The 20,053-nt window shown below is 45.2% G+C and overlaps 1 protein-coding gene and 1 long non-coding RNA gene across 7 annotated transcripts; both read right to left on the bottom strand.

Annotated features, from left to right (window-relative positions):
• Positions 1-6,519: 6,519 nt before the first annotated feature.
• On the bottom strand, positions 6,520-14,016 carry SUMO2 (small ubiquitin like modifier 2). Of its 2 annotated transcripts, none has more exons than XM_032706627.1 (4): positions 13,809-14,016; positions 12,335-12,466; positions 9,234-9,305; positions 6,520-7,678 (listed from the first exon to the last, which is right to left on the bottom strand). In XM_032706627.1, exons 1-4 carry the CDS (start codon positions 13,827-13,829, stop codon positions 7,616-7,618), a joined length of 288 nt encoding a protein of 95 aa, XP_032562518.1. In that variant the 5' UTR covers positions 13,830-14,016; the 3' UTR covers positions 6,520-7,615. The 2 variants fall into 2 exon arrangements, with proteins under 2 accessions (XP_032562518.1, XP_032562519.1); XM_032706628.1 differs by lacking the exon at positions 13,809-14,016 and adding an exon at positions 13,237-13,320.
• A 965-nt stretch (positions 14,017-14,981) lies between these two features.
• Positions 14,982-20,047, bottom strand: LOC116796079. 5 transcript variants are annotated; one of them, XR_004360250.1, is made up of 6 exons: positions 19,954-20,047; positions 19,475-19,523; positions 18,495-18,603; positions 18,050-18,303; positions 15,718-15,829; positions 14,982-15,644 (listed from the first exon to the last, which is right to left on the bottom strand). It is a non-coding gene; the product is annotated as an uncharacterized LOC116796079 (long non-coding RNA). The 5 variants fall into 5 exon arrangements; XR_004360253.1 differs by lacking the exon at positions 19,475-19,523 and having other exon boundaries at positions 19,954-20,039; XR_004360252.1 differs by lacking the exons at positions 19,475-19,523; positions 19,954-20,047 and adding an exon at positions 19,524-19,918.
• Positions 20,048-20,053: the final 6 nt, after the last annotated feature.

Below are 20,053 nucleotides of genomic sequence, written 5' to 3'. Positions count from 1 at the left end.
TTCTATTGGGCCGTGTACTGCCACTCTTCCCTCTGCCCCGCCCCGCCGTCTATCCCGGGGCGCCTCGCCTCACCGGCGGGAGCCTATTGGTTCAGCAATACGTCTGCTCCGCGCTGATTGGCCGCAGGCGGGCGGCGGCGCCCTGTGCCGGGGATTGGCGGGAGGGCTGTCAGTCATCTCTGGTGCGCGCTGTGATTGGCTCAGCCGCGCCTGAGGCGAGACAAAAGTGGCCGCGGCGCTGCCCCCGCTGAGGGCCCCGGGGAGCAGGGAGTCCATCGGGGGAGTTCCGGCGCCCCCTCAGCGCCCTCCCGACCCCCTCATGCCCCGCGGTCCCCACAGACACGGCCCAGGACACACCCTCGGGCCACCAACGCCCCTCCCTGGCACCCACACGGCCACGCAAGGCCCGGTCCCTCGCACTCATGGCCGTGCCAGCTCTGCAGGTGCCTCAGGAGGTGTCGTGGAGCAGCTCCGAGGTACAGGGATGAGCTACTTGAGAATCATGACCAGCCTTAATATTAACACAGGGAAGAGCTGAACTGCTAAAACTACACACAGATTAGAAAAAATAAAATGCTGTGGTCCTAAGATCTATTATAAAAAAAATCTGTTTGTTTTTTTTTTTTTTAAAAGGCCAAACCAAGGCCATTGTGCTGCAGGAGGTGTTGGCACAAGGCCGCCAACGTCAACGAGGGCAGAGACACAGCAAGGGCCTGCAGGACACAGGGCTGGGCAGGGAACACACCTCAAAAAACGTGGTGCAATAAAATAATTTGCAGTATCAGTGTATTATTTCGCAGCAGTGGATTACTGCGTGAAAATTGATTTCCAGCACATGTATGGCAGCAGGAATACAAAGCACAGCAACGCTGCTCACCTGGCACGAGGCTGCACGCTTTGTATCCTGTATCTCCTGCAAACACCAGCACAAATCTCTCACAGCACAGTTTAAATTATCACATATTGACTGTTGACCCGTCTGTCAAACCCACCTCTGGTTTGGTGACTGGGAGTTTCCTGAACTCCCTGCAACTTCCACACACACACAGATGCATCCTTGCTCATCACTTTTGCTGCAAAATCTACACCTCAGAACCTGCCACTGCAAATATTATTTCAATGAGCACTTGGATAAAAGAGGAAAGTTCCATCCATCTCTCCCAGTCTGCACTAACGACCAGCCTTAATATCCCCATTTTCTCTGGAAAGTATTTCTTTCTGGTCTGGAAAACACAAAAGATTGTGCCGCTTCACTCTATGCACAACATGAGATGTCCAGTGTCTGAATTATCACCAGCCTTAATATTACCACAGGGAAGAGTAGAACTGCTAAAACTACACACAGGACCACAGTGTTTTATTTCTTCTAGTCTAGAATTCATAAACAAAAAAAACTTTTTTTTTTTTCCAAAAAAGCTCCAGCCACTATTTAGATCCCCAGGGAATTCTCTGTTGCGTCATATCTTTCTAGAGGTAGATTAAAGGGAAATTTTAAGTAAGATGACACAGTTGTTTTAATTCTATTATCCCTTAGGCTTGGGCATTAAGAAGTCAAATGACACCTACCTGCACACAGGTAGAGCATCTGCTCTCTCAGGAACTTGCAGAAATATTTTGTCATCTAAATGCTTTTTATTCAAACCCACAGAATTTGACTCTTAAATTTGTACCCCTGAGACACAAAGAGCCCTTTTTTTTTTTTTTAAAGTCAAGATGAAGAAAAACCCGTTCCCTCTGACAAAGCCGGTTTTAACGCACAGCTTTAAAATTCTAAACCTTCAGTGTTTTCCAAGGGGCTGCACTGATCTCTCACAGTCCAGGCTGCAGGGTGGCCTTTAAATCAGCTGCTTTGCTGATTATTCATCCATAACACGAAGGGGTTTATGAAGATGGCTACAGAAACTGGGCTTAGGATCCATCTCAGGATGGTGACATTTGACCAGAACAATTCTCAGCAGCTGTTTGAAAGGCTCAGACACCAAACAATTCCACCTGTTGTTGAAATTCCACCAGCAAGGAATGCAAGAAGCATCTGGAAGTCTGAACAAGACTCCAGGAAGTGCAAGGGTTAGGCAAGGAGAGATACCACTGGTTTGAGAAAAGCCTCAGCTTGGTCATCCTCTCGTGACCCAGTTTCTTCCTGCCAGGCTCTGCTACTTACGGCAGTCACAAAGAGCATTCCTGCTTTATTCCAAGCACATGGTACAAAAAAAAGAAAAAAAAAAGATGTTTTGACTCAGTTTTCTCTTCTTTCCTCATTTCTTTCACAGCTGAAGGTAAAGTGTCAGCTAAAAAATTCCCCTTGCCACAGCTGGATTTGCTCCATGGAAGATGGTATCCTACAGATCCAACAGTTTGTCCTACTGAGCTGATGCTGTCGTTTGCAAGGGTTCTGGAAGTTGCTCTTGTGCCTCTCTACATCTTCAGGAAAAGTTCCCAACAGTCAATCACTGTTTAGGAAGGAGGACTGAACCACAATGTCCAGGCTTCTCTCAGAGCTGCAGAGATGTAGCTCTGAACACAAAAAGCAGAGGGGCCAACTCATGCTGCTGTTCTTGTCTGGGAATCCAGCACTACCAGTGTCCTCCAAAGTGCTGCTCCTTATTGGAAAAAGAGGCATCTCTGAAAGGGTAAGTCAGTGGCCCAAAGAGCTTTCATTCCAATTTTTGTCTTGCTTGAGTTTGCTTAAACTCAAGGAAAGTTTTCTTAATCAACTGATCCTTCAAGAGCCCTTGCAGGGCATCAGATGTACTTTGATGCTGGAAGGGGGGAGACCTAAATCACCAAAATTCACCACAAAGGGTATCCTTTGAACCCAAGTCTCCCTGAAGAATATTCCTTTCTAAAGAAGGAACACTATTTAATATTTGTACATTTTAACAACCTTAGTCTTTCATCAGCATTCCAAAGTCATTCTCATATTGGGATTGTTTAAACCTACAGGTCTTCCCACAGACCCCATTTCTCCTGCAGCTCCTCACCAACTCATCCCTTGTCCTTCTCCAGCACCTGCTGCCCTTCCCTTCTGGGATCTCTGCTGACTCTCAGCCACTCCTTTCCCAGCACCACCAGCCACACCTCACCCCTCCCATGCAAACTGAAATTCTTCAGGGACAAGGGTTAAAACTCTTCCCTCAAAGGGACTCCAACCACTCCATAAATACCAGCTGGGGCTCCCAGCACCTCCATGTCAGAATAAGACCACTATCCTATGGAGTTAGGGAAGGAACCAGGGAACCCCTGTAATTAAGCATCTTGAGGGTCAACCAAAAACTGAAAACAGGGATCAAAATTCCATCTTTCATTTATCCTCACACTCCTACATCCTAAACACCCAGGAGAAGTGCTGTGCCACCAATTCATTCTGACACTAAGCACAAAAAAGCGAGACAAATTATAGGATTAAATTATTCCCTATCAGAACACATTTAGTTTGGCAACTGGTTACAGCCAGAATGAACAAACCTCAATAATCCAGAGAATGAACTGTATTAATTAGCATGATAATATAATTAAGAGTGATCCAAGTTATTTGCTTTCAGATTGTCTTTTAGTACTCCACAGTACTAAAAGTCCACAGTCCATCACAGCAGCTCACACACTGTACTCAGGAGAGGCCACTATCTAAAACTCTAAGAAAAATATTTCAATTTATTGTTCACTTTTAATTTAATAGATGATGATCAAGGAAGCATCTCATTTTTCATTTTCAGCTTTGAAAACAAATTGCTATTCCTTAGAAATCCAGTTATTTCCAACTGGCTGAAGCCTAGGAAGTCTCCTCTCTTGGAGGCAGTCACATTATTCCTTTTCATTAATGTTGCAACAACAGACACAATAGAACCAGTATCCAACAGACAAACAACAGCACTTATGTTACACTGACTCTGAAGTAATGAAGTGAAGGTACTGGAGAGGAATATTCCTGCTAGAAAATAATCTCACTTTGACCTTAACCCTTGCAGAGATGCTGTACCTGCTCTGATATTGCAGTTATCTTGGAGCAGCAATTACCTTAGTGTTACTTCAGGGATTTTTCTTTTGTTGAGGACACCTCCATATGCCAGGACAGGAATCCCTCTCATGTTACCACTTGGAGTATTTCCTTACACTGTTGGCACTTCAGCAGATTCCATTTCAGAGCAGCCCTCGACTCCCAGAACCCCTCCTGAACCAGCACTTCAGGGCACTCAACACTGACCCTTCACAAGAGCCCCCTCTGGATGGGTGTGATCCCCAGGGTGCAGATTTTCACACTGATTTTCAGGTGTTAACATCTGTCATTATCTGCCCTGCACATCAATAAAAACATCTCACTAAAGGTACCTGAAACAAGCAGTTTTGGTTCCACCTTTGAAAAGGTCCTGTCCATTCCACAACTGAAGCTGTGTGAGGGACTGGAGCCTCACCATACCCTGAAGGCAGGGCCTTACCACCCACAGAACTCACCAGGGCATTGCATCCAATTATGACTTACTCCATTCTTTTTCACTTTAAAGCCATGGGAGGAATATTAACTAAATTGCACAGCAATCACTTCAGAACACATTATTTGAAAATTGTGGGTAATAATATAATTTGCCCAGGCTCTTGAAAGATCCCAGCTGTTTAATAAACATGAAAAACTTACCTCCCAACCAGCCTGACAGGACCTCTTTGCCCAGTTTCTCTTTATCCTCCAACACAAGGACTTCTAGCAGTCCATGTGGCTACCAGTGCAAACATGAGAACTGCCACAGATCAAGCCAGGCCGAACAGCAAAGTGAACTCTAAACAGTTTGATCCAAATTTTTCATACCCCTGTACTTCATATCACTTCCAAATCATCATCCCTGGCAGTAGCTTCCTTAGAGGAGACAGTCACAGCAAAATCACTGAGGTTCCAGCAATCAGGAATCCACAGGTAAAATTTCTGACACCAGAAGAACAGTACGGACAAGCAACAAGGAGAGTATTTGCAAGAACATGGAGGAGAGTTCTAAAAAAATGTTGTTTGGTTTTTTTTAAAAATGTTCAGTATTTCTGCTTACTGTTACACAAATGTGTTATGTATGAAAACCAGAATCAGAATTCAGCCCACTTCAGTTTGCCAGACTAAAGGAAATTCAGTGTTTGAGGCTCTTGAGGAACTAAGTCACTGAAGTTCTTTGAGACAGTTTCTTGCTTGTTTAATCTAATCAAACAAACATTTCAGACAAGACCATTTCATCAGTTTTTGACTGCAGCCACCACCTTACATAACACCATTCAGTACTGTTAGAGGAATCATTTCAGAAATATGAGGAACAAACCCAGGTAACAGCAGTAAGACACAGACAAATGTAGGTGAATCCCGTACACAAGTTCATGACAGATGAAGTAACACTCCACTAATTCAGGAAATGAAGACATTGTTTTTAAAAGCTCTTCAGTACCTGTCACTTGACTTCTGTTGCCTCAGGAAATAAAAAAAACACACCAGGCAAGACACAACAGGGAGCTTTGAGCTTCACAGTCTTAAGTTGAGCTGAAAAAAAAATTGTATTTAAGGAGACCTCACCCTTTCTTCAGAAACTAAAGCAAGTCCAAACACCTTTTTTGGCCAAACAAGATAAAGACAGCTTTCTCCTGGGAAAAGTCTTGGCAGGACATCAAGCTGAAAGAATTTTACACACTGATATCAGAAGTTTAGCCAGCTTAAAAGCCAGAGACTCCAAAGCCAAAGAGCAATGTATTCCATGTGTTACTCAAGAAAGGTGCTGAAATATATTCCCCCACCACGCTCTTTTTTAGTTCAAAGTATTTTTTTCCAGGCCTTTGTGAGTTTGAATATGAAAACATTTGTTCACAAGAGGGAATTTCAACCTTGTAACGCACCACAGAAGTCTACAAGATACACACCAAAATAAGAAATACTCTGCTTAGCAGTAGCATTTCCCAGAATTAAAACAAAGGCACACAGCAGGTTAAATTCTTCAGCTACAGAGTCAAAAGCCACTGCAAAAACAGACCCTATTTTTCCTTTAGATGTAACTGATGTCGCATCAAATGTATTAAATCCTGACACGAGTCAAATGGATCACAATTCATCAGCTACATGCACAGAGCCACTGTTCTCCCCCAAAGGATTTCCAGACCGAGCAGGCACAGGCCTCACATACAATAACCACTTCTTGAATTAACTATTACAAAAACTACCACCAAAAAGTGACCTCTTGTAACAAATGAATATCTAAAAGAGCATTAGCTTACTGCAAACACTACAAAATAGTGGAACATTCCCAGGACATCAGGGACTGCTGTGGGCCTGTGGGGTCGACAGGTATATAATCTCTCATGAACATCCATGGATTTCACTGCAACCTCTGAACTCCCCCAAGAAGTTCCCCAAGAAGAACTTTGTGGAAAAGACTCGTGAAAAACATCATCATCACTAGCTCCCTTCAGTACTTCCAGCCTTTCCCCCTTCCAAGCAGGAACAGCACAATGGGGTAAAGCAGAGCTTGGAATCTCCACCACCACAGCTAAATGCAGCCAAAAAGAGAACTCAATTTTTTATTTTTGCTTTACATTTCCAAGCATCTCCCATTTGATACCATGGTAAACTGAATGGTTAACGAAATTATTTGCTCTTTTTAACTCAATGTTTACATCAAAAAGCATTCAAATACAGAGTCTTAAGGAAACTACTGCAACAACAATATTGATGCTTCTAATAAAGAATAACAAAAAGAGCTCAATCCAAGGCATTACTAAGTAGTTCAGTATTTTTCAGTTTGCCTAATCGAACAATTTTGGCTTAGCAGAACATTCACAAAAGAAAGAAATCAAAATAAAACTGACTTCTATTTCCAGTTCAACTGCTGACTGACAGGTCTCAAGGCAGCCTTTGATTTTCCAACAATCTTCTGACTACACTAGGAGGATTATGTTTACTTACCACAGAGAAAGCTGAGATTTGAGAAGCATAAAGTGCTGCAGAGAGAGAAATACAGGTGCTGAGTAGTAGTACTCCACAGAAAAAGAAAGAAAACTGGTTATTTTAAACAAGAAGTTTATTTAAACAACAAGACGCTTTACTTGAAGGGAAAACTATCTAGAATTTTTTTTCCTTTTTTTTTTTTTAAAGAGTAATTTACCCCTACTTAGACAGAGATTGCTCTACATGTAACAGCTACGTACAAAAAAGTTATAAAATTGCCCTTGGTTTTACAATGATAAAGAAAAACATTGAAATTATCCAATCAAACAAGGTATGCAAGGTTTTTGTTTTTAAACAGTGAGAGCAAAATAACTTACTGGAATATAAAGATAAAAGTAGAAGGAGCATGCCACTAACGGAGAGAGGGGCATTTTCACAGAACCAGTTTGTTTTCCCACCCCATCTCCATTAAATGTTGATCAAAACATACCATTGGCCATTTAGTTAAAAAAAATATGCATTATGTCTGTGCACGTCACCAGTTACTTTATGTACAATAGAAGGAATAGGAAAAAAATCAGAGAGAAGAGAGAAAACTATACTGCAGTAGTCAGGATGTGGCTGAACCAAGTCTCATTTTTCTAATTGTGAAGTGTTGCCTGCGGGAGCACAGTTCTGGAGAGGAAAGTAGCAGGTTCTTTTTGTGTTTTTGTTTTAGTAAACTCCTCCTGTTTGCTGCTGGAACACATCAATTGTATCTTCATCCTCCATTTCCAACTAGAGCAGAAAAGAGAAAAAAGGCTTTCAACTCTTCTCAGATCCCTGCCACAGGCTGGGTTGTTCTTGCAGTTCCTATCTTTGTGTTTACTTTTTAACCAGACCAGCCCCACTCCCCTCCACCATCACCCCTTTGTACATTTAACCTCACTAACTCAAAAGCAAAGAAACTGCATGGAAAGAAAATGCCAGCTCGTAACTGTTGTCCTGGAATGAATTCCAGTGTTAACTTCACAGTGCACTGCATGACTCCTATGGAAGAGATTCACAATATTTTACTTCTGTTGCCTGCTTTGCCACTGCATCTTTGTTCTCCTATTTCCTCCCTCAGTTTACCTTAGAACACTGCCACAATTCCACTTGGCTGCTGCTGTTCAAACGTGCAAATGGCTACAGCACTGAAGAAGCAGATTGGAATTAAGGCCTCTTCCCAGCCAGGCAGTAAAACCAAGGATCAGCAAGCACAAAAAAAATTGAAAACTCTTTACATGTAGCCATGTGACAAACTGCCAGTGAGGAACAGCAATACTTCATTTTTAGAATTCTCTTTTCTTACTGTAAATTTTTTACAGTTAATATTCCTGGGATGTTTGTGTCCCCTACTGACAAAATCTCTACCAAGACTGAAGGAGCTGCTATAACTAATGCAAGTTTTATTTCTAAATAGTCTCAACTGCTGTTCAGGAAATCAAACTGGTCTAAGGCATTTACCACAGCTATATATAGACTGATACCGAGCTTCAGCAAAACATGGATGGAGAGAAAAGCACTCTTTTGCCTCAATTATCAGTATTCCAAGTTAAAAAGTCACAAAGACTGTGGACATAAGAGGCACATTCTTTGAAGCAACAGCTTAGAAAAGTCAGACCTAAAAACAAGAGTCTCTTATTTCATAACAAGTGGTTCTGAACAGCAGATAAAACTGTATCACTTGGACAGGCTGGTTAAACACAGCTGTGTGGAGAAACAGAAAAATACTCAAGAATCACAGTGAACTATTCTGTTCTTGGAACATCCCCTGTTCAGCCACTTAGAGACTGAAAATTTTCCATAAAAATTTTGGGAAACCCCAAAATTTTCCATAATTTTATGCTGTTGAAACAGCTTCAAATTACAAACAACAGAAAATTACGTTTGTATTATAAACTGTATTTTGCACGCTTGCAAACGGGATCTCTGATGACATCCTGGCAAGCTTTTATGTAAAAGATATAGCCATGGCTTCAAGAAAAACTCAATTCTTAACTTACCATCCTTACCTCAGAGCCATGACTCAATAAAGTGACAGTTTTACAGGACCCACCATCTGTACACTGCACTTAATTTTCTTATTACAGTGATAGAGACTTATTACTCAAAACACTAGATAAAGTCCTGAATTCCACTTCTAATAATTCTACAACTAGTTACACCAAAATAATGGTAAAAAAAATATCCAGTTCTATCACTGACATATACATTCACACAAGTATTTTACAGGAAACGGGAGCATCAATTCCTGCAGCAAACTTGCAGGGGTTTTTTGCAGTTCTTAAGCCTTGCTTTTGCTGTTTACCTGTGCAGGTGTGTCTGTTTCATTAATTGGCTGCCCATCGAACCGGAATCTGATTTGCCTCATTGACAACCCCTGGACAAAGAGAAGCAACACAAAGGGACGTTAAGTCTGGTGTAAAAGTACTCACTGGTTTGCTCTTGAACTTGTCACTGAATTGCAGCACAATCATTAAAAGCCACCATAATGCAGGACAGAGTTTTTGTACTCCCCTCATGCCCTGACTTTTAGGCATTTCACTCCAAATCCCTGCAATCTGTTTTGTATTAAACCTTGCATTGTGTCCAGCAACCCAGAGAAGCAACAGTGCCCCCACTGACTGAGAGTTAAAATAAAGCCATTCCTGGTACACTCCAAAGGCCAGGAGGTTTATTGTGCTTTTGAATAATTCACTGACAAAACAGATGCGACACTCCAGGTAACAAATGCCAAACAATGATATTCAATACTCCTTTTTGATCTTCCCCAAAACCAAAAGGTATTCTAAAATATTTTTCCCAGAAACGAAACAATAATATTAATCTTCAGCAGCAAAGAGTAAGAAATGGGAGCTTTTTATGTCGAATTCCTATTATCGAGAAATCAAATGTTTTTCCATGCACAGATGGAACTTCCAAATAAAATAAAGGAACCCTCTACTGCCAGTAGTATTTTGAATAAGCATTTCTACCACACAACACTCATTTTGCTGACCTCTTCCATCCCTGTAATACTTCTCATTCTCACCTGAGCCAACGGATTGAAAAACATAACTTGGGAGCAACAACTCCTTTTACTGATAATATCAGCTAAAAAACCAGTAGTCAGTTTTCAAAGGTATTTTAGAGAACACCACATTCTGCAGGAGAAGGTGAATGACATTTGGGGATACAACTTCCTTCCCAGTTCTGTCTGTTCCCTCTGGAGTATCTAAATATCCAAAAAGCCTCGTTGGGTTTTGAAACCAATCCAGTGGATTGCAGGGTCGTGCTTTGGCATCTCTGAGTTAGAACAGAAGCCTTCACTTAGCTTTGCAAGAGCGGATGTAACACACAAAGGAAAACAATGTAGTAATTATTTTTGAGGAGTAGATTTGTCAGGGAAACATATTTTAATAAATACAAGTAAACTTTTTCATTAACTTAATACTTCACAGCAAAATGCCTCCTCTAGCAGGACTGAGACTCTGCAGTGTTCACTCAGAGCATCCTCTGGTGTAAGAAAACTGTGTGGCTCAGTGTCATGGCAGCAACACCTTTCTGCACAGCAACATTTGGTTGGAGCCCTCTTCTCTGACATTATGTTACTTAAAATACGTATTTCCTGTTCCCAAAGCGATGTTTATTGCAGGTTCCTGACAGCTTTACATGCTAAATAAATGTCAGCTGAAACATACTGAAAAGTTCTACTTTGGTGGGATTGGTGTCCACAAAACACTGAGTTTATGTTCCATGGATGATTTTTTTCACCACTTAAAATAATCACAAGTAGTCTTCATCTTCTAAACAGATCATTCAAGGTTTAGTTACTTCCATTTTAGGTCTACTACACACACACTAAATGATTTTCATTCTTTAAAGCTGCCAAATCCTCCACTGTACCACCTCTCCAAAGTGAAATCTGAAGTCCACAGCTGAAGGATTTTAAGCCTGAGTGTACCTAGTTAGGTAAATAAATACATTAATAAAATCTAACTTTTAGAGACATGCAGAACAAATGCTTTTAAACAAAGTTTGAGAGGCACCTAAGAAATAAAATGTAAAGACAACTCCATCTCCACAGAAATATTCTCTGGATAGCTACCACCTTAAAACTGAAATCAGAACAAATCTCTCCCACTCTCAAGATTTACTAATATTTTCCTCCAATTGATGCCTGGGAGTTTTTTGCTAGTTTTGTTTTTGGGTGTTTGGGTTTTTTTTCCTAAGCAGAGTAGACATTTTGGTGAGAAGTTCTAGAATCTTACTTTTGCTTGTTTCAAAGTAACTGAAGTATGAATGGTTACTTCTCATTTCCCAGGACTTTACAGACAAATAGCCACTCCTCAAACTCCCAAAAAGACAGATACAACTGGACTTTATGACTGGAAAAAGCAACACACAGTGATTTGCAAAACATAACAAGATTTTGTATGACTGAGGTAGGAAAAACAAGCTCACAGGTTCAAGCATTCACTAATTTATCCCCAGAACACTCACTCAAGAACATATTCACATGTTCAGTAAGAGCTGATTTTTCTCTTTATTCATACCCTATTGTGGCACAGGGTAAAGCCAAAGAGGTTTTACCACTCTGTGGGTGAATTACAGTTTGTTTTTCTTGGTGATTTAATACTTTATTCTGACTTCACTTGTATTCAATAGTATAATTGAATATTTCTGGGGTTTAAAAAAAAATAAATAAATTTCCAAATTCTGAACACTTTTGTAGAGCTGGAACTTTTTAAAGGTAGACAGTCATTAAAAAAAAAAATCATGGAGAGCAGAGACAAAATTTTCCTCATCAAAAGCTTCAGAAGAAAATGTTCCATAGCAATACTCAAACAGGTGTTGTTAAAACTTGTAATAGCTGCCTGCAGCTGCCACCACACCAACAAAATACATTGGTTTTTGTCCCTCAGAGGATTAATTTGTCAACTAAGCCACAAGAGAAAAACCAAGGTCATCATTAAATGGAGAAGCTCCTTCTCAAACTAGATATCCTCTCATGTCAATACAGTAATACTAAGATAATAAATCACAAGTCAGTGACCAGACCAAGAAGTTACTCAGAGCTATAAAAATCCCTGATTATCACTCAACCCTCTCTCCTGAGTTCATATCAAACCCACCCTTTCCACGCTGATATTTCTGAGCAATAGAGCAGCAGCTGCCTCCCAACAGCCTCCACCTATAAATGCAGATTTCACAGATAACAACCCATCTTTATTTCACCCATTTCCTGTCACAACCCTCTCAGTCCCCCCTGTTAACAGACCCTCCGGACAACACACTTTCCACAACACAATTAGTTTCTGTTAAATCTCTACCATTTTGCATATTTACATAGTTTTAAGACTGCAAGTGTCTTCATCTATCCCTGTGGGGACCACTGTCCCCCAGACACCGGTTCTCCTGAGATCATACCTGTCGTTCACAATAGGCTTTCATTAGTTTACTAAGTGGTGTGTGCCTCTTAATCTTAAACTGCACCACAGACCCATCTTGCCCTGCCACCTTCAGATTAATGTGGTCATTGTTTTCAGTCTTCACTCCTTCCTGTGGAGGAAATAAAAGGGAAAAAAAAAAATAACCAACACTTTTTTTAAAAGGTATGAAACAAGAAGTTAACATTTTACCAAAGTGCAACAGGTCATTAAAAAAGGAGGAAATAAAGATACTACAGCTGTTTACTGACTTGAAACCTTGAGAAGAAAATAAAGGTCAGGAGTTTTTATTTGAAAATTTAAAGAAAAAAGCCAAAAAAACAGAAAAAAAAACCCCAAACAACCCGAAATCCTTCTAATATTAGCTGTCATTGTGGAGACTGGCAAAGTAGCAATGAACAGTTACTAGGCCAGTCGTATAACAGACTTAAAAAAAAAAGTTATTTCTATCAAGGGCACGATAATATGCAACAGTGTTGCCAATGAAAGGGATGAAGTTATCTGTGTTATAACAACGATCTGTTATAACGTTGTTCTGTGTTATAACTGTGATCCCAACCAGCAGCGAGGCTCTTTCTCGCAGTTATCTCAAACTTTTTCCTACCGGTTGAGGTACTTCTGAAGAAAACTTTCAAGATACTTTAAAGGGCTGTGTTTGAAAAGGTGACAAAACCTGAAGCCTCCCCTTCAGAAGAGGTTTAAGAAACCCCCCCTAACACGCAGCCCGACCCTCCCGCTCCCTTTGGGAGGGGAAAACTGCGGAGGAGCGACTTCCAGCTGGGTCCCTCGTGTTCTGGGGAGCAGGGAAGGGGATCCAGCCCGTCCCGTTCGGGGGGTACCCGGCACCCACATCCCACAGCCCAGCTTTGTTTTCCCTCTTCCCTGCGCGCCGGGTCCCGCCATGTGTCCGCTCCGCGCCCTCCGCCACTTCGAACTCGGGTTAAAAATTGTGGGGGGAGAAAAAGATATTAAAAAAAAAAAAAAAAAAAAAAGGAGAGGAAAAAAAAAAAACCCCAAACTATCCAACCCCTCGTCCGCGTCCCTGTTAATTCCCGCGGTGGGGAGCGGGGCCCCCGCGCCCTCCCGGCCCGAAGCGGGGCTGGAGGCAGCACAAAGGGGCCGGAGCCGAGCGGAGACCGTGTGGGCAGCGGCGGCCGGGGCGGCCACGGGGATGCTGCGGCCGAGCGGCGGCAGCAGGAGGAGGAGGAGGAGGAGGAGGAAGGCAGCAACAACCGCCTCCAGACCTGCCTCTCTCCCCGCGGAGGGCGGGAAGGCGGCCCGGGCTCGCCCCCCCCTCCCCGGGGATCCCCCGCCCGCCCCGGGAGCCGCGGCCGCGGCCCCCCCCAGCCCGCGCAGGAAAATGGCGCGCAAAGGCGGCGCGGGGGCCGCGGGCCGGGGCCGCCGCCTGAGGGGCCGAGCGCGGCGGCGGGAGCGGCGGAGCGCGCCGGCCTCACCTTGGGCTTCTCGTCGGCCATGGCGAGTCGGCGATGCGGGGGCGGCTCGGAGCGCGCACAAAGGGGGGGCAGAGCCGGCCGAGCGCGGCGGAGAGAGGGAGAGAGAGGGACAGAGAGAGGGGAAGGCGGGGGGGGCCGGGAGCGCGCACGCACAGCCGCGGGACCGCGCCTTGCCCCCGTGCGTGCGCGTCCCCGCCGCGCTCTCCCCCCCCCTTCCCGAGCGCGTCCCCGCCGCCCATTGGGCCCCGGCGCGCGGGGAGGGGGCGGGGCCAGGCCCGGGCGAGGGGAGGGGGGGCAGGAGGGAGGAGGGGAAAGGAGGGGGAAGGGAGCGCGCGCGCGCCCCGCGGCCGTTACATAACGCGGCGGCGGCGGGAGGGGAGGGGCGCGCGCGCGCCCCCGGGCCCGCGCTGCCCGCGCGCTGCGTGCGCGCGCCCCCGCCCCGCCCCGCGCGGCGGGTATTGTCCTCCGCAAAATGGCCGCCGGGCCGCCCTCACGGCCCCCTCAGCGCCTCGCGCCCTTCCCCAACACTCCTTCCCCCGGCGATCCCCCTCGTGTATGACCTCCTCAAATACTAAATCTCCCCAAAGCCGACTCGCCACAACCCTATCAGTGCCCCCTCAGTGCCCCCTCAGTACCTCATGCCGCTCTCCCCACACACACACACCTTCCTCTGAGGATCCTTCTTGTCTCGCCCTCATCTTGGGCCTCCTCATATTTTAAATCTCAAAGCTGCCCAGCCGCCCACCAGTGCCCCACACAGTGTTCTCCCCACACACACCTTCCCCATACCATCCCCAGCCTGACTGAACAGGCTGCCAGGGAGGTGGTGGAGTCCCTGTCCCTGGAGGTGTTCAAGGAAAGGCTGGACGTGGCACTCAGGGCCCTGCTGTGGTTGACATGGTGCTGGATCATAGGTTGGACTTGATGATCTCAGAGGTCTTTTCCAACCCAATTGATTCTGTGATCCCTCTCATCTCAGCCTTGTCCTGGGCCTCCTCAAATCTTCCCCCCCTGCTCATGTCTTTGCTGGGTTATGGATGACACTGATGGAGGCTCCGGGGTCTGGCACCCACACGGTGCCCTCCAAACCCCCTGGGCTGCCCCAGTGAGGGAGAGGTGCAGTGTCTGCTGAGGGAACAGAGTCCCCGCCACATCCCAAAAATGCACCTTCAATTGAACTAAATTCAGTGAAGGTTTATGTGTGTTCTTCAGCAAGCTGAGGGCATGATGCAGCACTCCAGCAATTACACTACATAAATTACACTACATAAATCACAGGATATACCACCAATGATGTGATTTCTTCAAGTTCATTCCAGTGGAAGGGAAGAGGAAATTCTCAGTAACTCCAGGGATTTCGTAGGTTCCCACAAAACGGTTTTTTTCTTCAGCATTACACCCACCACAATCATTTGTTCAACTGTTTCTCTACATCACATAGATGGAAAAGAAACACCCCAAAAATTACCCTTGTCAACACCTCAGGGATGGATTTCCCAGGTGGGCATCATTCCACACTGGTGCCGCTCGATGTGGGAACACACTCCAGGTCATGGCACAGGGGTGGCCATGTGGTCACACGCACCCTCTGCTTCCGGCATGACAAAACTTCCTGCACCATTTTGGAGATGTTCCTCATCCATAATAAACTACTGAAATAGTGAAATATTGAGTAAAGAGAAACTCTGCTTACAGGCAGAGCCCAGGCTGCCAGGCTCCCTTTTCACTGTCAGCTCTCATTCCCCTCCTCTGCCTGTGTTACTTCACATTCCAGCTCCTTCCGAGCGCAGACACAGGGATTGTTTTTTTCTGGAAATTGAAGAACAGTAACACCCACTGAGCAGAGGAAGTTAAAGCCAAACCTTTATCCGAGTCCACAGTTGAGAAAATAACACAGGCACAGCCCTACCTGAGGCAAGCAGGCAGCTGAACTTCCACAAAATACTGCTGTGAAGCCTTTTACCATCTCCTTGTAGTCCAGGCTCCCATATATTGTAAAACTTTCCCTTTGCTTCAGTACTCTGAAAGATCAAATTTAATCTAAAATTTCATAGAACCTTTCAGTTTTGGTATTTTACTCCTTCTGAAGAGTCTTCTTGAGTCAGTTCTGGAAAATTCCCAGGCACTGGATGCGCTCAGTCTGACCCAAGAAGGCAACAGATGCTGTTTCAAATTGTGACTGCGACTCAAATAGACACTCCTTTGAGCTGTGCTTCCACTCCTACCTGTGTCATTTTCCTTGATTTATCATCAAAAGACTGTTCCAATCACTTGATCCTGCCTGTTTTCTCTGATTTTAATTACTCATGCTATTATTTTTCTATTTATTTCAGTTACAGGGATTTGAGAAGCACCTGTGGCTAAAGACAATGTGCTTCAGTCCAAATCCCCTCACATGTCTGATGGTTGACCAGCCTCCTTTTATTTGAGCTCTGAAGAGCAATGGGCAAGCCCTTTGGACCTTCTAAAGTCCATCATCATCACTAAGCAGCAGAATTACATGATTAGGAAATAAAGCACCTTAATCCCCACTCTATTCTTCTACCTCCTCCATGGCTTTTTTAAGCAAGACTCCAAACCCACGGGGTAGTTCAGAGAACAAAGGACAAGTGCCAATTCCCAATGGACCTTAAGTTCTATTTTTAGAAATGATGCAACATCTCAGAGAAATGTGAGGAAAGGCATCACGAGGCTGATGTTGCATGACCATCCTGTTTTATTTTGCTCTTGTAATTTCTTCCCCCTCCCTCCTTGAAGATCCCTGTGCTTCTCTGGGAGGTGGGATGAAAACTGGCCAAGGCCTGAGCAGGGCATTAAAGATCTGAAGGCAGGAATGGCTTCAAGCGAGACACACGTTAAGGCAGCATCACAAATAGAACAAATGTGCTAAAAAAGACAGGAAAATACTCTAGATTTTATGAGAACATATGGGATTGCACTGCCACTGCAGGAGTTAGATGTGCTCAAAAAGGCTGCAAACTGTTTCAGCTGTACCAGCATCGGCCTCACCACCAATCACACAGATCCCAAATCACAGAGCAGGTTTCTACAAACCTCATCTCTGTGTGGCTTTTATTTTTACATAGCAACAGAGGAAACTCTGAGAAACCAGAGGCTCGGTGGAGCCGACAATAGGCAGTGCTAAAACCTGCAAAGGGACTGGGCAGCCGGCAGCACTCGGAGCCAGCGGCGGGGGAGAAGCCACACTGGGAACTACAAAGGCCAGTCCTGCAGGGACGGGGCTGCAGCAGAGGGGAGCAAAGCAAAGCTTTTTGTCCCTCTCAGCTCCTCCTCTTCAATGCACGGAGCTGAAGGGAAGTGAATAGGGAAGCATCCCAGTGAGAATTCCTGAGACATTCCAACTCTGGGGGGAAAAAAAAAAGTCCACGTGTTGTGTCTTAAAATATTTCCATGCTTTGTTTAATTCTTGTGCAGCAGTTTTATAAGGAAGGAATATGGTGTATCTTGCAGAGCTCTTTGGCTTAATTCACCAGCCTCTAGTGAAGAGGATAGGGAATACAGGCATTCCACATACATTCCTTTCACACTGAGATTTTAAATCGTTAAGATTTTTAAGACGTTAAGGCAGCTACAGGCAGAAGGTGTGTGCTCCTGCCCATCAGCAAGCATAAACCTTCAAAAGCAACTCCAGCCCCTCCAGAACTGTGTGTTACTTTGCACTGAGTCCAAGGCAAGGACAGAAAGCAAACAGTAATTTGGAGGCATAAACGAGTGCATCGAGCTCAGCCCCGACCCTGCAGGTCTGAGTGCTTTACTCAGGCTTTGCTCTTCATTAATTCTGGCTTAGCCCTGGGAATAGAAATTACCTTTTGCCTGAGGCCCTGCCTGTGCTGTGCCTTCCCCATTCACGATGCTGATCATTCTCCCTGTTCCCCAAATAGCTTCCAATCCTCCTGTTTCACAACTTCTAACTCCTATCCTCATCAGACCTTTTCTTTTTGGCTTTTTCTTTTTCTCCTGACTGTAAGACAGCAATGCAGTTTCTTTTTGCCTTTGCCTTCCTTGCTGGACCCAGAGCCTGTACTCCAAAGCCTTTTTGAGCAATATGAAGTTCCATGGTGACACAGTCATTCCCAATTCTGCTTAATTACATGGGCTGGACAGGCAGAGAAGCCTTTTTGAGACATGAGCAGGAATGTTTCCCTTCTAGATACGTGCAGAGCTCCAGCCAGTGTTCAAAAGAGGACTAAGAAATGTCAGGATTTCATACTAAAACTCACCTTTCCCAAGATGACCTCCCCAGGAACCAGCCACCTTCCTCATCAATTTAAGAACACCAGATGCTGCAGATAGAAAAAGCCCCTGAGGCTTTTAGTGAGTGAGCAAAGTGGACTGCACATGCCAAGAGACAAGCAGGAGAGGATCAGAGTTTCACCTTTCAGTGTCTCTTTACACAGATGGATGCTGGAGCAGAAGAGGACGCTGCCCCACTCCTAGATCCACCACCTCAGCCACCAACACTTCTCTCTCCATGCTGAGGAAGAGAAAAAAAGACCAGCGAGGGATGGGCACTCTCTGGGGTCATCAGGCCTTGCAATACAGATGGTAAAGGTTGGTCACCTGCCTTTGGGCTGCAGGCAGGGCCCTGTTCCCTACACAGTGTATATTCTATCTATATTCTGCCAGTCACAAGAAACCGATGCAGTTGTAGAAACAGCACCTTACCCTTGAGGAATGAAGGCAGGAGGCCTCTTACTGCTGGGTTTCCATCCGGTTTTCATTTGTATCTGGAGCCATTTTAGATCTAGGCATCCCCACTAACATCCTCGGAAGTCTGCAGCATAGAGCAGCACCATTTTGTAAGACAAGAGCTGAATTTGACTTTGTACAACAGAGATTTGAACACACGCACATCCCCAATAACAAAAAACAGGACCCTTACCTGCAATAAAAGGTGAGATATTTAAAACTGATGAGTCAGTTTCTCAAGCAGCTTTCTGAGCATTTAAGTTCTCCTACCCTGCAACAAGCCATTCCTGCTGACCTGAGCAGACACCACTTCCTTTTCTCAGCACGACTGGTGACACAACATGCTCTTGCCAGAGATAACTGCTGGCTTTATTTTTATTGGAAATGATGGATGCAGCAGCTGATAAGTAAAAAAGGGCAATTTAGCCGTGGAGTGTTGCAGCATTTGTCATACGAGGACAGCGGATGATTTACGCTATCTTGAAAATTTAATTTTTAAGTGAGCGTCTCTGAAAAGCACCAGCCTGAGAGGGACTGGTTCCAGCTGTGAGGTCAGCAAGACAGCACTGCTAATATTTGTCTTAAAAAGTGTATCACTGAACAACTTGGTTATTGGGAGGCACAGGCAAAAAGTGAGGAGTACACAGAGGTGGGAAGGAGAGCAGGATGGGAGGAGCAGGATGTAGTCAGTGTTTTATCACACCAAGGTATCAAGGGATACTCAAGTGGCATGTGAGCTCCCAGCATCAGCAGAAAGGCGATGAGGCAGCTTCCAGCAGGCACCTCTGCCCAGGGGGTAGCGACCTTCACCCGGACTGTGAGTAATTGAATAAGGCACAGCGGGAGTTCTTCCTGCTGTGATCCTGCTCCATTATGAGTCCTTCCCCAGCCCACCGGCAACTCACTGAAGTCGCAGGGCACTTAATTTGATTAGGCAGCTTTATCAATGAGGTCACCTGAGAGCTCCAGAGAACGTCACCTTCAACATCCTGTAGGCTCATGTACCTGCACGTGTTTTTTGTGTGCAAAATAAAATGAGAAACTGGTTATTACAGCGCAGTCAATGAAGCGAGCACAAAGACAATGCTGTGCAGTGACCAAGCACTGGGACAGATTGTCCAGAGAGGGTGTGGAGTCTCCCAGAACTGTCACTGGAGATATTCCAGAACCGTCTGGGTGCGATCCTGTGCCACGTGCTCTGGGATGACCCTGCTGGAGCAGGGAGGTGGGACCAGATGACTCCACTGACCAGATGCCCCTTCCAACCTGACCCATCCTGCGATTCTTTGACCGGCTGATCACTGCACCGCACGCCCGGGGCCAGCACCGCACCCACAGCGCACTGAATCCCTCCTGACAGGAAAATGAGGTAGAGCAATATGGGGCGGTCTCCATCCCTCCATCCATCCATCCATCCATCCATCCATCCACGCACCCCGTTCCCCCGCTCGCCACACGGAGGCTCAGAGCCCCCCCGGGGCAGCCCCAGCCCGGCCCGTGGACGCGGCTCTGGCGGGATCGGGATCGGGGCGGAG

Source organism: Chiroxiphia lanceolata, chromosome 19 (assembly GCF_009829145.1).
Source record: "Chiroxiphia lanceolata isolate bChiLan1 chromosome 19, bChiLan1.pri, whole genome shotgun sequence".
Classification (NCBI taxonomy): Eukaryota; Metazoa; Chordata; class Aves; order Passeriformes; family Pipridae; genus Chiroxiphia; species Chiroxiphia lanceolata.
The sequence above is the reverse complement of the archived record's forward strand: the minus strand, read 5'-3'. Positions and strand labels throughout refer to the sequence as shown.

What these genes read in the sequence shown, in the direction of transcription:
- SUMO2 (XM_032706627.1), bottom strand. Translation starts at nt 13,829, where the DNA reads ATGGCCGACGAGAAGCCCAAG. An exon ending in TGGCCGACGAGAAGCCCAAG is followed by an intron (nt 12,467 to 13,808) that starts GTGAGGCCGGCG and finishes TTTCCTCCACAG; the next exon opens with GAAGGAGTGAAGACTGAAAA. An exon ending in AAACAGACACACCTGCACAG is followed by an intron (nt 7,679 to 9,233) that starts GTAAACAGCAAA and finishes TTTCTGCTCTAG; the next exon opens with TTGGAAATGGAGGATGAAGA.